Source organism: Chaetodon auriga, chromosome 21 (genome assembly GCF_051107435.1).
Source record: "Chaetodon auriga isolate fChaAug3 chromosome 21, fChaAug3.hap1, whole genome shotgun sequence".
In the NCBI taxonomy this organism is placed as follows: Eukaryota; Metazoa; Chordata; class Actinopteri; order Chaetodontiformes; family Chaetodontidae; genus Chaetodon; species Chaetodon auriga.
This window is the reverse complement of record NC_135094.1, coordinates 16,039,706-16,055,341: the sequence shown is the minus strand read 5'-3', so window position 1 is coordinate 16,055,341 and position 15,636 is coordinate 16,039,706. Positions and strand designations below refer to the sequence as shown.

Genomic DNA, 15,636 nt, shown 5'->3' with positions numbered 1-15,636 from the left:
TAAAGACTCTGTGGTATCAACATGTTTGAAAAAGTCTCAGTCTGCTCATTGATTGTCAAAACTTAAGAATAAGTGGAGGCATTAGTTGCACTATTAGATGTCCTTTTCAGATGCGCAAGGAAACCAAGACAAACGCGTCACAGTTCAGTCTTTAATTACCACTGAAACCTGTCTGTGAGTCTATGGTTTGAAAAGTGTGTTTCTTTTACAGTATGTGACGTTGTTTCAATGCTATAAATGGGACTTTATCTGTGTGTGGCAGATAACCAAAGTGGCAGTGACAAAGAGAAGTGGTGGGATGGAAAATGTAGAGTTAACTATTGATCTTGATCTTGATCTTGATCTTGAAGCTGGTTTGCTGGTTCTGTCAAAAAGACCTTCACAAGGCCACAAGGGACTGCAGCCACACAGCTCTCTGCAGCGAGATGTCTTGATCACCGTGTCCAGAAAAGCATTTATCGTCCATAAAATGACTGTTTATTCTTTTTTTCTGCTGTTCGTATGCTGACATGAATGAGAAGTGAAAAACAATTCCCCCACGCAACTCAAGCCTTTCTCAAATTTGATTCCTGACGGTCTCACATCATCCTCCTTTGTTTTCACGAAAGAGTTCCACAAGAGCCAAACTACTCGTAATAAAACGTCCTCTACATTTCACATGTCCTCACTTTATACCTACAGTTCATACATGATTTTAATATTCTTTAAATATATCATTATTGTGATTAATGTAATCTGTACTACACTTGAAGATAAGACGTGTGTGACTGTGGTAAAGCCATCTGTGAGTGTGAAGTCATCTGCACTCTGATGAGCTGAAGCTGACTTCCCCTCTCACAGGACGTGAGGAGGACGGATGAAGACAATCTCTGTCGTATTTATGCAGCTTGAACCAACAAGTCTGTTTGCATTTCTATCACAACGGCTCAGCTGGACGTCGCTCACTGGATCTGTTGCAGTTCAGCTGAAATCCACAAACTGCCTGATTTTTATTGTTTGTGCGTTTCAGCTGCAGGCTCGTTTGGTGAGATCAAATGTTTCTGAGTTTTCATTTTGCCACTTGTCACCAACTCCACTGAAAAAGTTGTGATGTATTTTATTTGTTGGCTTTTGGTTTTGCTGAAATGAGCTTCAGAGAAATGAGAAGCTTCACATTTTGACTTTATATTCCACCTGCTTTCAGTGCAGCTGTGCAGATGTCACTACTCGTCACACAGCAACATCTGGTCTTACATGACAAGTTCATGGTTTGACTGTGAGACTAAAAGAACATGAAGGATTTGTTTCAAAGATGCTTTTTTGAATCAAATCCAGGTGATGAGCCTCGTTGCAGTCCTGTCTGAGAATATGGTGACAGCCAACGTGTTGCTGAGTGTCTTCTTTGTTTCAGGTGAGCTGTTTCATTCACAGTTTGGACTCCATTTGGAAACAAAGCAGAAAGAGCAGTGCAGATAGAGTCACTCTTTCCAGCTCTTCATGTCCTGACTGCAAAGAGAAAGGTTTTATGTGGAGATTGTTCAAAGGAAAAATGAACCAACATGTTGCTGCTGAACTGTAGTTTGTTTCTCATCATGCAGATTTTTCTACATTTTGTTAATCAAGAGACTCATTTCACAGGTGTTTTGGCTGTTTGTCCTGAACTGTCACACCTTTTCATTACTGCACCAAAGGAGATGGAAGCACCGAGTGGATCCTGTTTGCTAATCCCATGTACCTTTAGACATAAACCAGAACAACAGTTTGACAGCAGAGGAGAAACCTTTGGAGTTTGGATTAAAAATGATGTCAGATTTAAAACGAGCCCAAGCAATGTGGTTTTCAACAGTAGCGGGAAGGTTAACACCTATCCAATGACAATTACTGGAAACCTGAGAGAGAAAAACTGCACCACTGTGTTTTCCACTTTAACGACAAGTCACACAGACAAATACTTCTTCAGAGCTGAGAACAAACTCTTCATGGCAACAGCTGAGTGTAATCCTGTTCAAATAACAGTTCGAGGTGAGAGAGGTTTCTTTCTTTCAGTCAGTCTCTAATGTTGTTGCTCAGTTTTGGTCTAAACAGCACACTTTTTGATTTTCAAGTTTTTTTACTTTAATTTTAATTTCTGATTAAACTCTCCGTCTGTTGTTATTTATGCTTTCTGCAGTTTCACTACAGAAGCTTCTGTGTCTGCTTTGGCTTTGAAAAAGCTGAAGGTTTGGTCATTTCTCATTTATTCTTATGTGTAAACTGTGTGTTTGATTGGAAACCACAGATTCTCCTGCGAGGCCCAGCATTGAGATCTCAGGTGATCTGAAGGAGAATCAGTCTGTCACTATAAGCTGCTCAGCTTTCACTCCCTGTCCTCACTCACCTCCTAAACTCACCTGGAACCTCCAACGAGACTCTCTCAACAAAACAGAGAAGAACACAGACGGAACCTTTACAACTAAAATCCAGGAGAGCATCACTCTGTCAGACCACCATGATGGATACAACATCACCTGTTCTGCTGCATATCCTGTGAATGACGGCAAAGGTGTGAAGACAGCAGAGGAGATAAAGACTCTCAGTGTTTCATGTAAGACAACCAGAGTTTGTTACTGGATGCTGTCAGCACAGGACAGAAATAAAGGATCTTATTCAGGCTCTGATGTTACTCTCATATCTCACATCTCTGCCACATTTTCCTCAGACGCTCCTAGAAACACCTCAGTGTCCGTCAGTAAATCAGGCAGCTTTGTGAACCTGACCTGCTCCAGCAGAGCCAAGCCTCCCGTCAGCCATGTCACCTGGTTCAAGAAGAGCAAAGATGGAGCCATGAACGTGTCTGAAGAACAGTTTTACAGCTTGAGTGTGACAGATGGAGGAGTTTATTACTGTGTGGCCACAAATGATGTTGGTAACCAGACGTCGTCAGAGATTGATCTGACTGCTGAAGGTCAGTCATTACGTTACTGAATCCACCAATGTAAATCCTGTCTGCTCTCATTTGTTTTTCTTTTGTCATCACAGATTAATAGTGCAGGTAAATGTACTGAATCTGCTTATTTTGATAACTTGTTTTTTTTGCGCATTTCTGCTTCTGTATAGCTTTGTTCATGCACAGTAAAACATTTTTTACTGCATTTGTGATGATTCCATACAAAAAAAATGGCTCATTCAGCCCTTGTTTCCTCGTAGTCACTGGGTTTTCTTGTCCTGGTTTTTTTTTTTTTTCGATGAACAGGGAAGGTTGATATATGGGCTGTAGCTCTTGGAGGGATCGGTGCCGTCATACTCATCTGCCTTGCAGTCTGTGTTTGGTGAGTATCGCAAACCTACGTTCATGGTGAGGGTCTGGATGAGGATGTGATCGGCTTGTTTAGTTCACTTCTGCACCAACAGATTCCTCATGTTTACATTTTTTGTACTGATTAAAGTGGCTGATTCCAATAATGTCTGCCTCCCATCACTCCTATTGTCTATTCAACCTTATTCTCTCTCTAATGTCTTCCAGGTGGTTCAAGTCAAAACATCAAACTCCACAGCTGACTCAGGTGGGAACTCAACTGTACAACCCACACAGTAGACAATGTATTTTTGAACCTTGTTTCTTTCAGCCTCGATCTGAAAGTGGCTAAAGTTGGAGCACATTTGATTTTATCAGCAAGTTGGTTTTATCTGGTTACAGCACAGTAGCTTAAAGCATCTTCACCATATTTGGTTCTGACTAGAGGCACTCGTTGTTTCCTCAAAGTCAACAGGACCTGTGTATTCTTCACACGTATCAGACATATTTTGCTGAATTATAGCTAAGTGTTTATTACATGCAGATTTCAGCATTACGCCACACTAACAATGCCGCACATGGACATTAGTTAGACTGTGAAGTAACTGCGTGAGTCAAATGACAAAAATGACTCACACAAACATAAAATATAGATTTATAAACAGCTGGTGCGACCCAAACCTTGCGCTTGGCCTTAGTCTTCATACTATGGTTCTTCAATCAGTCTCAGCAATGACTTTGAGTCTTTCCTCCTTGTTGTGAAATTCAACCACTTCTGTCTGGCCTTGATTTAACTGAAGGAAATAAGTTGTATCAATATACTGTATTTACTTGCTCTACACACTAAAACTGGGAGTCTATGGGACCACAGTCATTTAGACGTGTGTCATGTGCTGCAGTTGAATAATAGAGGCTCAAGAATCGAACCCTGGGGGACTCCTCCACCCAGATTAATGATCCCCAAGGAAACAGTACAGCTATATCCTCAAGATATGACGCAAACCTTTCGAGGATTGCTCCACACTTTACGTTCAACAATGTTTAAGGTTGCACTGTCAAGTAGCATCAAAACTCATTTTTTAACCTGAATCAGTATTCAGAGCAATTCATCACCTTTACCAGTGCTGTGATGTAGTCAGAAACCAGATTCGATTTGTCCAAAGGGCCAAATAGTGAACTTTAGATGCATCTCTAATTATTTATTGTAGAAGCTTTCAGCTCACAACATTTCCTGTTTTGATTAATATTCCAGAGTCAAAGAGGTGATGAGCAGGCTCTTCAACTGCCAGCCAGCAAAACAGAAGAAAACATCCATTATGGAGAAATCAGCTTCTCCAAGCAGAGACCTCAACCGTCCACTGACAGGGGACGGCAGCAGGACATGCTGTATGCACAAGTCAAAGTGTCCAAGCCAGCAAACCGCTCATCACAGACCGCTGACGGCGATGTCTACGCTCAAGTGAAGAAGAAATGAGTATTGTTTTGCCATCCCATTTGAGTTGGATTCATATCATACCTTCATTTTTTACTTATGCAAGATGTTTAATGTCAGCTAATGTAGAAAAAGGCGCTGATGCCAACAGGAAAATGTCACCTTCACTGTACTGTTAAAAAAAAGGAAACTGAAAAGCTCCACGCCCTGCAGCTCACACGGTTTTGTTGGTTAACACGTTATCATAGCTCATATTTGTGTACTGTCCTCATCGGGCTGTTGCTGTGCGATTAGTAATCTGCTTGTCATATGTACAAGTCACAAAAACATTATCAGCGTTGAACAAGGTTGCATCTCATTTTGATATGTTTGTGTAATCTAATTTTGTGATATTTTACCAGTTGATACTGCATATATGATTTTCATACATATTTTGTATCCCACAACATCTCTATTTGAATTGCCTTAAAAATGAACATGAGACATAGTTCCTGCATTTGAAGGTATTTATTCATTGCACTGTAATAAAAACCTTGGCATACAACTTGTATAATACCTAATAATCTCAGTCGCATTCATTGGTCCAACATTTCAAATATTGTGTGTAAACATCCCCTGAAATCATACAGCTTAATCACAAACATTACAGAGTGGCAAGATGAATTATGCATAGTAATCCTCGGGCCCAGCGCACAGCTGCTACGATGTTTTAAGGAGTTAACAAACTTGTGATGTTTATTTTTTCCGATATAAAGCTCAATTAAAAATAAAGGGCATTTCATGAAAGTCGACAGGGTATTAAAAGAGCTAATGCTAAAATTCTTAAAACCTTCTCAAGAATAAAAAAATCAGAACCTTACGTACTCTTTGGGTTTTAGCGTGTAAACATGAGGCGCCGTGACACCGTACTGTTAAATGTCTCACAGGCACCACCGGGCCATGTTGATTGTGCTTTAGTACCATGCCAGTGCTTCTCCACATGACAATATTGACAACTTCACAGAAATCTAACCTTCATGTTGAGAGTCAAAGCTCCATCCTAGCACCAGCCCAGCACCAGTTTCTCTGTGTTGTAGAATGAGTGTGAAGTAGTGTCTGAAAGGTAGGTATTGCATTGTAGATTATTAGCTTCTCCTCCGATTCCATATCTGACATTTAATTCCTAACAGACTTCTCTTCATAGAGAGAAAGACGAGAGTCACTGACTGTGTTTTCATGCACAGAGAACATCAGCTACTGGCCCAACAATTGGTCTTTTTGTTTTGCTTTCAACCAATGATTGAACAAACGCACGTCTACCCTTTCTGTATTCTCAACATACAACATGGTCTATCAGCCATGTGGCTGCTAAACTGAGCAGCAAGTAGTAGTAATCTCTCATACCAGCTACTGCCATGTTTTTGGCATTTCAGCATGTCATATGTTGAGACACCCAGGCATCTCAACCACGTTATCCAATCTTAGCTTCGTTTACATTTAAAAAAAAAAACAAATCTGTTTTTAGCTAACCTGGTTGAAAACTAAAATCTCTGTGTATGTTAACCCAGTCAGTGAGTCTGATTGCACCCTGATGATGTGAATCCTGTGTCATCAGTGACTACCTCCCTGTTTCTGGAGGAACTTCCTGTCAGTAGGGTTTTAGTTATGCACTCTGTTCTCCAGTGCCTTCAGCTCAGCCTCCACCTGAGCCGGTAGATCAGCTCCAACTTGCTGAGTGAAGTAGGCTCTCAGCTCCTTCGTCTCCCTCTGCCAGAAAGCCGTGGGCACGTCGAACAGGGCACCCATATCCACCTTGCTGCTCAGACCTTTAGTGTCGATGGCGCCATCTTCTGGCAGCCAGCCGATAATGCTCTTCCTTGCCGCCTCATCGTCCCTCTCCCGGCTGCAGCGCTTGAAGATCCACTCCAGGACGCGGGCGTTTTCACCAAAGCCGGGCCACAGGAAGGCACCGCTCGTGGGGTCCTTTCTGAACCAGTTGACGTGGAAGATTTTTGGCAGATGAGTGGGGGCCTTTCGGCTCTCCATGCTCAGCCAGTGAGCGAGGTAGTCACCAAAGTTGTAACCAAAGAAGGGTCGCATGGCAAAGGGGTCGTGCATAATCACTTTGCCTGACGGAAAGCATTAAACATTTTAGTGATAGTGAGAGTAAATTCCTCATCATCCCATTATCTCAAACAATCAAGTATGCAAATCAGCACAAATATATTAAAAAAAATGCAGACCAGAGGAAAATCTGGTGTTTGACTTTGTACCTTTATGCTCAGCAGCTGCCGTAGCCTCAGACCTCATGGCGGCTCCAACAAAGACTCCATGTTGCCAGCTGAAAGACTCATAGACCAGAGGGACTCCTGACAACAACATGTCATCATGTTTACCACACAGCTATTACTGCGTTCTAAATGTTGCTCAGTTTCTCATGTTGATACATACTACACATTGTAGCTGGAATGACTCAGACATAAAACAACATAAGCACAGCTGTGTGAGGCAATTATGCAAAGTATATATCATTTAATTACAGTGACTATAAAGTGACTAAAATCTGTTTTGTGCACACCATTTTAAACAACTTACTGTGTCAGTAACATTACAAACAACTAAATGCTTCAAAAATTGGCAAATTTGTGTTAAAAAAAATCAATGCTCATTAAACCATATCTGGCTTTTTAGGGAAAAGCTCATATTGTGTATTAAGTGAAAGCAGTACCAACCTTCCGGCCTCCTGCCACCAAAGATAATGGCGTCAATGGGAACGCCCTCCTCACTCTCCCACTGGGGGTCAATGATCGGACACTGAGCCGCCGGGGCACAGAAGCGGGAATTTGGGTGGGCACACGCAGTCGAGCTTCCTTTTCACAGAAAGGAAACAACAGTTTATTCTACCTTCAATGCTTTAGAAACATCTGACTGTCACACAGTCTAAAAATTGCATTTGCTTTGGCAGGCCACTAGATGGCACTGTATACACTGTGGCTGTTCAGTTTGGGCGGATGTTACCTTGCTTCCAGGTCTTGCCGTGCCAGTCTGTGAGTTGGACCCCGGCTGCAGGGGGGTCAAGACCCTCCCACCACACTCCTCCATCGCTAGTCTCGCCAACATTGGTGAACACGGTGTTTTTGGCGATGGTGGCCATGGCGTAGGGGTTGGTCTTGTCTGAGGTGCCGGGAGCCACACCGAAGAAACCGTTCTCTGGGTTGATGGCTCTCAGTTTACCTGCAGAGACGGCCGGGATAATGGATGACACAGGGATTTACTACACTACCGATTGAATAACGAAGTGGCTCCACGTGTGTGCGTGAGCCATCCTCCTCCCTCTCACCTTGGCTGTCAAACTTCATCCATGCAATGTCGTCGCCCACACACTCAACCTTCCAGCCTGGCAGAGCTGGTTTCATCATGGCCAGGTTGGTTTTACCACAGGCACTGGGGAAGGCCGCGGCTACGTAACGTTTCACTCCCTGAGGGTTGGTGATGCCCAGGATCTGAGGAGAGGAGAGCGTGGTGAATAAAAATGCTTAAAGGACAAATCCTTCTATCATCTTTAGCTAACATCTCATGGACAGTCATCACTGAAAAGCAAATAGGACATCCCTGCTATATTATTTTAGTATACTTTCACCTCAAGTTTTGACAGCAACAAATGAGTGTCTCCCTAAGCTCTCTTCTGTGGCGTTCACTCACCAGCATGTGTTCGGCAAGCCAGCCTTCATCCTTGGCGATACGGGAGGCGATGCGCAGGGCAAAGCACTTCTTCCCCAGCAGAGAGTTTCCTCCATAGCCGCTGCCGAAGGACATGATCTGCCTGATGTCTGGCAGATGAGATATCAGCACCTTGTCTGGGTTACAGGGCCATGAGTTGACCAGAGGGGCTGGAGAGAAGACAGGGGAGGAGATCTTAAGTTTTAAGTAATACAAACCACAAAGACGACTTGTTTCAGGCTTTAAGAATTTGTACTTTTGAGTGGTAAAGGTCGTCCCACAGAGTGCTGACAGCGGACAAAGTCTACTCCTTCAGCCAGTTTCTTCAGGACAGGAGTGCCCATGCGTGTCATGATCCCCATACTGGCAACAACATATGGCGAGTCCGTCACCTTGCAGGAAACAAAATCACTTTAACTACAGCAATTTACAGAAACAAAGGATAGTTCAGCTCAGCAGGTTTATTGCTTTATTGCATGTATCAAGTATTGCCAAGCCAAGTACCTGGACACCATATTTAGTCAGAGTCGAGCCCACAGGACCCATACTGAAGGGAATCACATACATGGTCCGACCTACAGAGGAGGACACAGAAGTATAAACATGCTATTATACATTAGTACTATTTGTTATTCTATTCAACAACATACAAGACAACATACACGTCAACAATGCAGAATTTGTTAGACCTCAAGGTTTCACACAATGCATTTTGGTGGGAAACACTGAACTTAAACATAACTTTTGTTAGTATGGAAGAAAACTCCACTGGGGCACCTTGTGTGACAGTCACTGTGAGTCACGCTTTTCACGTTTCTGATGCAAATCAAGTAATTTTTCCCATCCACACACTGTTACAGTTGGGACTTCTGACGTGCAAAACATCCATGTTCGTTTCAGCTGTTTGTTTATTCATCTATGAAAGAGTAACTTGACACCTGAAAATCTTGTTTTTGCTGACCTCCAGTGGTTTAACTTCATGTATTCCAGGACCCTGTGACATCAGTGTTGGTTACAAGTGCAACAAAGCACATTTCTGACCATACACACATGCTTGAAACTTTAAACTGGAGATGGCAGTGAACACTGCATTTCAGCCTGCTGTCAAGTTACCCTTCAAACGTTACTCTTCAAACGTAAAACATAATATTTTATTTTTGTTTCATTTTCAAATAGTTGGTTACTGATCCAATTCAAAAGTTACCATCCAAATGTTTCAAAGGGAAGTGAAAACACAAATCTCCAACACTGTACCTGCCATGCAGCTGGGGAAACGCTCCTCTCTGGCTCTCTGCCAGTCGGACTCGCTCATCCAGCTGCCCAGCTGGCTCTTCACCCCTCCAGCAGGGATGGGGACGGTGTCCCGCTGGTTCTTGGTCACAATCACAGTCTTGCTTTCCACCCGAGCCACGTCCTTTGGGTCTGTACGGGCCAGCCAACTGACCAACAGAGCAGGAATCGTGGCATGAACTGAATAGCACTCAGGGGGCCAAAAGCAATACACAAACAAATGCATGTATTTATAAAAAAAAAAAAAAAAAAAAAAAAATATTTATAGCCCTTACCAGTTCTCATATTTGGGAAGCCTCTTGACCATCCCTTCCTTCTCCAGACCCACCAGGATGTTGGCCGTTTCCTCCGGCGTCCCCGTCACCACATGCACATTAGCGGGCTTGCACTCATCCACCGCTCCCTTCACAAAGTCAGCCACCGCCGGGGGCAACGAGGGGATGGAGGCCAGGGACCGAACCCCGATACTCGCCCCAACACCACCATGTCTGAAAGAGACCACGCAGTTATATGATTAATTACTTTTTTAACCCTTCACTTGTGATCAGAGGACACACTGACTGAACGCTACCTTTGCAATGCCCTGTGGCTGAGTTGGGTGTAACTCTACACAAACGGAACAAATAGAATATCTTCTCTCATCATGTGGGTTGCATTCCTGTGCAAAAGTATTTTGCTGCAAGACCAATATAGCTACGGTGGCCTTGTAGAACATTTCCCCTCAGCAAGTCACATCTCTACCATACATTGTTGAATCTACAGACAGAGTTCAACAATCTATTGTGATTCAAGAAAACACAAACATCCAAACTGGACAGTGCATAGCTTTCTTTCTTATCTGATCTTAGTCAGTGATGAATGGGATGTTGATATTATTCAGGAGTTACATAAATGCAGATGAGCTGGATGACCCGGCAGAGAGTGTCCTCACTGGCTGAAGTGGAAGCACTCGGTTTAGTGGGTTAAGACAAGTTCAGTCTCATTCCTGGTTCCTTTCTCTCCAGTTATGACACTTTTTGCCTGCATTATTGACTGCTCTGGTCTATGTTTGCTGCTTCTCAATTCAGGTGTTGTGTGTTTCACAAATAATGACTAAGACCTCACAGTGTAACAAGTATGTGAGAAAAATTAGAAAAAAGCTGCAGACCACCAATTCAGTTTTTATATCAATGGATATGGATGGGAGTTAAAAAGAAATCAAGGAAGAGCATGAGGGAGCACAAACAAGTCTAAATAAGGCCCCAAATTGAAGTGGTATGCTTTTCATGTGACAGGGGTAATGCATGTGTTGTCATGAGGCAGTAATTAGTGCAACCTGAGAGCCTCAAACAAACTCCTCCACATAAAGAGAAGCATGCGGGGGGCCGGCCTATTGTTTGTTAACAGCATGATATTCACAAACACAAGCCACTGAGAGGGCTGCTGCAATGCAAGCTGTTAAAACACAAGGCTGTGTGTATCTATGCTTCTCCTGTCTGTTCCCGGCAACTATCTGACAATGTGTGTGCGTGCTTTGCTTTCTGTCTGTCTCTACAGTGTGGATGACCCCAGCTGACCTCTTTAGAAAATGTGAAATTCATAGTCCTGTATCCTCAAATGAGATGCCCAGAAAAACAGCAAAACAAATTAGCCTAAATGCCCTAAAGCTAGTTTCAACCATGAATTGACCCACATTCTCCCTCCAGTCAAAAATCTGTGGCTAATTTGACTGGGAATACAAATCCCACTCCTCTACTCTGCTGTTTCAAAGACAGCGACACAGTTGTCCCATCAAGTGCAGGCACGCGGCTCCCAATTTACTGCACTGAGTGTGTCATAATACATGCTTCACGGGCGCACATACACTTCTAATTGTATATGTGCAGACATGCATAAATCTGGCCGGACCATACAAAGGGCACAAGCAGGAAGCATGCCCGTGGGCTCACAGTGAGAGAGAAGATAACATGCAACTTGACAGAGAGGGCAAAGAGCTGAGAGCAGTCTAGTGCCAGCCTCAGGGTCCAAACTCCCTCTGAACAGGTGACCTGTACCTGCTAGTTGTTTAACCATTGATGTGGGAGCAATTAATCATGAACAGACTCCATTTTTTTTTTTGCCATATTCTCTTACTGTTTAGCCACCTTAGTCCAGGTGAGAGACAACCTGGGTGGAGAAACGTGCTCCTTCAGTTATTACCAAATAAAGTATATCTTATCTTATCTCACAATGCATTCAAAGAAATGAGCTGAATAAGCAGGAGTGATTGGTACCACAGTTGTAACTTTTGGTTTCATCTCTCAGGCTGCTCTGCCTTATTATGGTGCATGTTGAAGCGCATGCAGCCTGAAAGCACTGCTCAGGCCTGACAAAACGTACCCACACCCCACTGCATTCTTTTGGGGGGGAAAAAAAATCAGTATTTTAATGCACAGTTAATATTGTCATAAGAAGATGCATCAGTCAAAGATAGCAACAGTCACAGTGCCCTTTGTCATGAAGACAGAAATACATTATTTATGTTAAAGTTATCAAGCATCTGTAAAGGAGACAAAAAAGCACTTAAACAGGCTTAGAGAATTACCCCAAAATAGCTCCTGGTGTATGTATGTGTGTAATACTACTACTAATAATAAAATGTTTCAAAACACAAAGTGACTTCCAATAAAACAGAACACACTTCACGCGAGTGGCTGTGTGAGGCTGTAATTAGGTAGAGTGTTTTGAGCTAAATGCTAGTATCAACATAATAACATGCTCACAACATGCTGCTGTTTAACAGGTACAATGTTTATCAAATACACCATTTCAGTTTGGCATGCTTACATTAGGTAATTCGCAATACACACAAAGCACAGATGAGGTTGGTGGGAATGTCATTCAGGATGCAAGTTTCTGGTCACAAACCAAAGTACTGGACAGATTGAAATGTTGACCTGATGATGGCACACAGCAAAACTCCCAGGATTACAAAGTTACTAAAACTCATCCTTAGGAGCACATGACCTTTTACTCAAAACCACAGTCAGGAGATTATTATATCTCTGCATGACCTGCATCCACCAAACACACTTCGCCGGCTAATTTCTCTTTTTCATAGAAGAAACATTGTTCAGTTTTCAGTGGATCTTTAGACTCTCTGATGAAAATCTTAGCAGATAAATGAATGATAAGCTCAAGTGGAACTAAAAGAACAACACTGTCACTGTATCACAACCCTCAACTGACCTTAAGTCACAGAGGATAAAAAATAACGCCACTGTGATATTAGACTAACTCTTTCCCCCACCCAGTAAATCTAGTGCCTCTGCTTCCAATCATCCACCCTGTCATGCGACTAATTACTGTAACCATTCGGATGGTGCTGAACATTTTCTCCAGTGTGATTAGGATTAGGAAAGGAGGTGATTGAGTTTGAAATTAACAGACGGAAACAAAGCACTTGTTGATTATTGAAGCTCAGGTGCTGGCTGACCTGCTACAGAAGATAAAAGCAGCAGGACTGGATTAGCATCTTTGTTCCTCCGTCTTTGCATTAAAAAGGCTGCAATATTAGAAATCCTAAACAGACTCTGATGACCTTTGCTCCCAGTTTCCCCCGCAGTCATTCATCCTCTCAGGCCTTTGTCTCTCCCTCCCCATTCCTCACCCCATCCCCCATGCCTGATGAGGACAAGCATGCTTTCTTTTGAAAAAAAAAAAAAAAAACCTTTTAAAATGTGATTTTTTATGTAGCATTTAAAAAGGAAACGCCATTCTCCTTTTTTAAGGGTGATAAATTTAAAAAAAGAAACATTATCCAGGGGGAAAATGAGGAATGTCAAAGGACAGATAACTCTGATATGGTATCCATTCCTCTGGCTGTATCTTGCTTCCATCTGAGCAACTTCTCTAAACACACCTCCAAAATCAGCAAGCCAATCCTCTCACACCAAAGCCAGACACGCCTACACTCCCTCTTCACATGGATTCTGGTCAATTGCCTCTATAGGACACAGTCTACACATGAAACAGAGACACGCCGAAGTATCACTTAGAGCATGCACACGTGCTGCATACATAATCCTCACACTTGGTACAGTGAGCACACGGGGGAAACACATGGACCATGCTCCGGGACTGTCAGGCAAATAGAGGAGTGATGACTCTGGCCATTAACAATCTCTCAAGCAGAAATGCAAACAAAAATGCACAGGACACGGGCCATCCTGTCACAGACTCACACGTCCCTGACATGGTGTCACTCACATGCATCCCTAATAACAAAATAAAAGCAAACACACATGGAGTGCTCACATTGACTCCAGAGTCCCTGTGTGATGTGGTGTCATCACAAAGCCTGCAAGGAAAAAGTGGTTGAGAGAAGGAATGCAGAAAGATTACACACACACACACACACACACGCACACAAAAAAAAGGTAATGTAAAAGTATAAAGATACAAACAAGTATGCAATAATCATCATCACCCGACCTGAGGCCTATATCTGACATCACGTCAAACAAGTTTCTGGCAGTAGGCTGCAAAGCAGTTGGCTAACAATGGAGATTTTGTCGCAGGATTACTAAGGTGACTTTTAATAGATAAATTCATACGGGATGGATGTTGTAATAGTGCCACAGGTCTTGTCTCATTGTAAAAGGATCCATGAATTATGCGTTCTGTTGTGTTAACACATGGTCAGAGATGATGAAATTTTGTCATAAGCCACAAACGAAAAAATGTTTCTGCTTCAGAAAAAGTGCACTTTATCCCGAAGAGGTTCATGATATTAAACAGGCAGGAAGGGACGATATATTTCTGCATGTGTAAAATACAAACAAGCTAAACTGACTGCCATTTATTTAGTCCAGGAGGCAAACACAAGCCCACTGTGCCTGACGAAAAGTGATCCTAAAGAGGTTCGTGTTAAGTAGACGGGACATGGAGCTGTCCACTGTACATGTTCTGTATGTGTATACAATAAAAACAGGCTAGCACAACAGGCATTCATGAAGTAAACTTAAGGAGAAAAACATAGAGCTATTTGAGTGCCAGGCTTTGTTTCTTAAAGCCATTGTGCCTGACTGAAAATGCCTGACTGAAAATGTTGCTGCTTCAGAGAAAGTGATGAACATTATCCCAAAGAGGTTCATGTTAAAGGGGCAGGACATGATGCTGTCCACAACATAGTTTCTGTATGTGTAAAATCAAAATGTAACGTTAAGAAAACAGGCTAAATCGGTATAAATTCAGTAAGAAACTTAACGTAAGCAGACTAACATACATACATACATACATACATACATACATACACACATACATACACACACACACATACATACATACATACATACATACATACATACATACATATATACATAGCAACGCGTCGCTCACGAAGCTAAAACACGATTTAAACCCCCCATAAAATCACGAAAGATCACAATTACTCACCTCCGTACGACTCCCAGCAGCAGGCACGACATCTTCAGTTGCAAAAATAAAGCTAGCTTAAAAAAATGAATGTGTAAAAAGGCACATTGAAGTTAACCGTGGAGGTGAATTGAGGAGCGGTTGTCTAGAGCTGCTCGCGGCTCATATCTGCGCGCGGAGAGGACCTTGCACTTTGCTCAACGTGTACTTGTACACACATACACCCTGATGTCACCGGCAAACTGGATGTCGACCACAGCTTGCAGATAACTTCAGTCCACACACTCGTCACGCTGTTTACGGCTCTGAAAAGTTTAAACACAGGTGACCGGCTCGTCACTGAGGAGGAGGAGGTGCTTCAAAGTGTAAATAACAGGTTGCAGGTTGTGTCCATACTGTTGTGGCCTCTCCTCCGACGCGACCGGCTGGTTGTTGCTCCCGGCTGATGTAAGTCTCCACAGTTCCTGCTCCACCGAGCGCACGAGCTCCAGCTCCGCGAACCTACGCGGAGCCACAACCCGGAAATACGAGTCATGGTACGGAAACAGATCTGAGCGCGGACTGTAGC

General features: G+C 42.9%; 2 protein-coding genes across 3 annotated transcripts; one reads left to right on the top strand and one right to left on the bottom strand.

Annotated features, from left to right (window-relative positions):
• The first annotated feature begins 1,317 nt into the window (after positions 1-1,317).
• Positions 1,318-5,152, top strand: LOC143314442 (B-cell receptor CD22-like). Its single transcript, XM_076721460.1, has 7 exons — positions 1,318-1,390; positions 1,618-2,001; positions 2,258-2,563; positions 2,678-2,923; positions 3,212-3,287; positions 3,482-3,521; positions 4,506-5,152. The coding sequence occupies exons 1-7, from the start codon at positions 1,318-1,320 to the stop codon at positions 4,725-4,727; spliced, it is 1,347 nt and encodes a 448-aa protein (XP_076577575.1). The 3' UTR covers positions 4,728-5,152.
• A 26-nt stretch (positions 5,153-5,178) lies between these two features.
• Positions 5,179-15,231, bottom strand: pck2 (phosphoenolpyruvate carboxykinase 2 (mitochondrial)). 2 transcript variants are annotated; one of them, XM_076721458.1, is made up of 11 exons: positions 15,090-15,231; positions 9,950-10,162; positions 9,639-9,823; positions 8,889-8,959; positions 8,641-8,776; positions 8,367-8,554; positions 8,005-8,167; positions 7,683-7,898; positions 7,397-7,534; positions 6,938-7,033; positions 5,179-6,793 (listed from the first exon to the last, which is right to left on the bottom strand). In XM_076721458.1, exons 1-11 carry the CDS (start codon positions 15,119-15,121, stop codon positions 6,324-6,326), a joined length of 1,908 nt encoding a protein of 635 aa, XP_076577573.1. In that variant the 5' UTR covers positions 15,122-15,231; the 3' UTR covers positions 5,179-6,323. The 2 variants fall into 2 exon arrangements, with proteins under 2 accessions (XP_076577573.1, XP_076577574.1); XM_076721459.1 differs by lacking the exon at positions 15,090-15,231 and adding an exon at positions 13,937-13,992.
• Between the last annotated feature and the right edge of the window lie 405 nt (positions 15,232-15,636).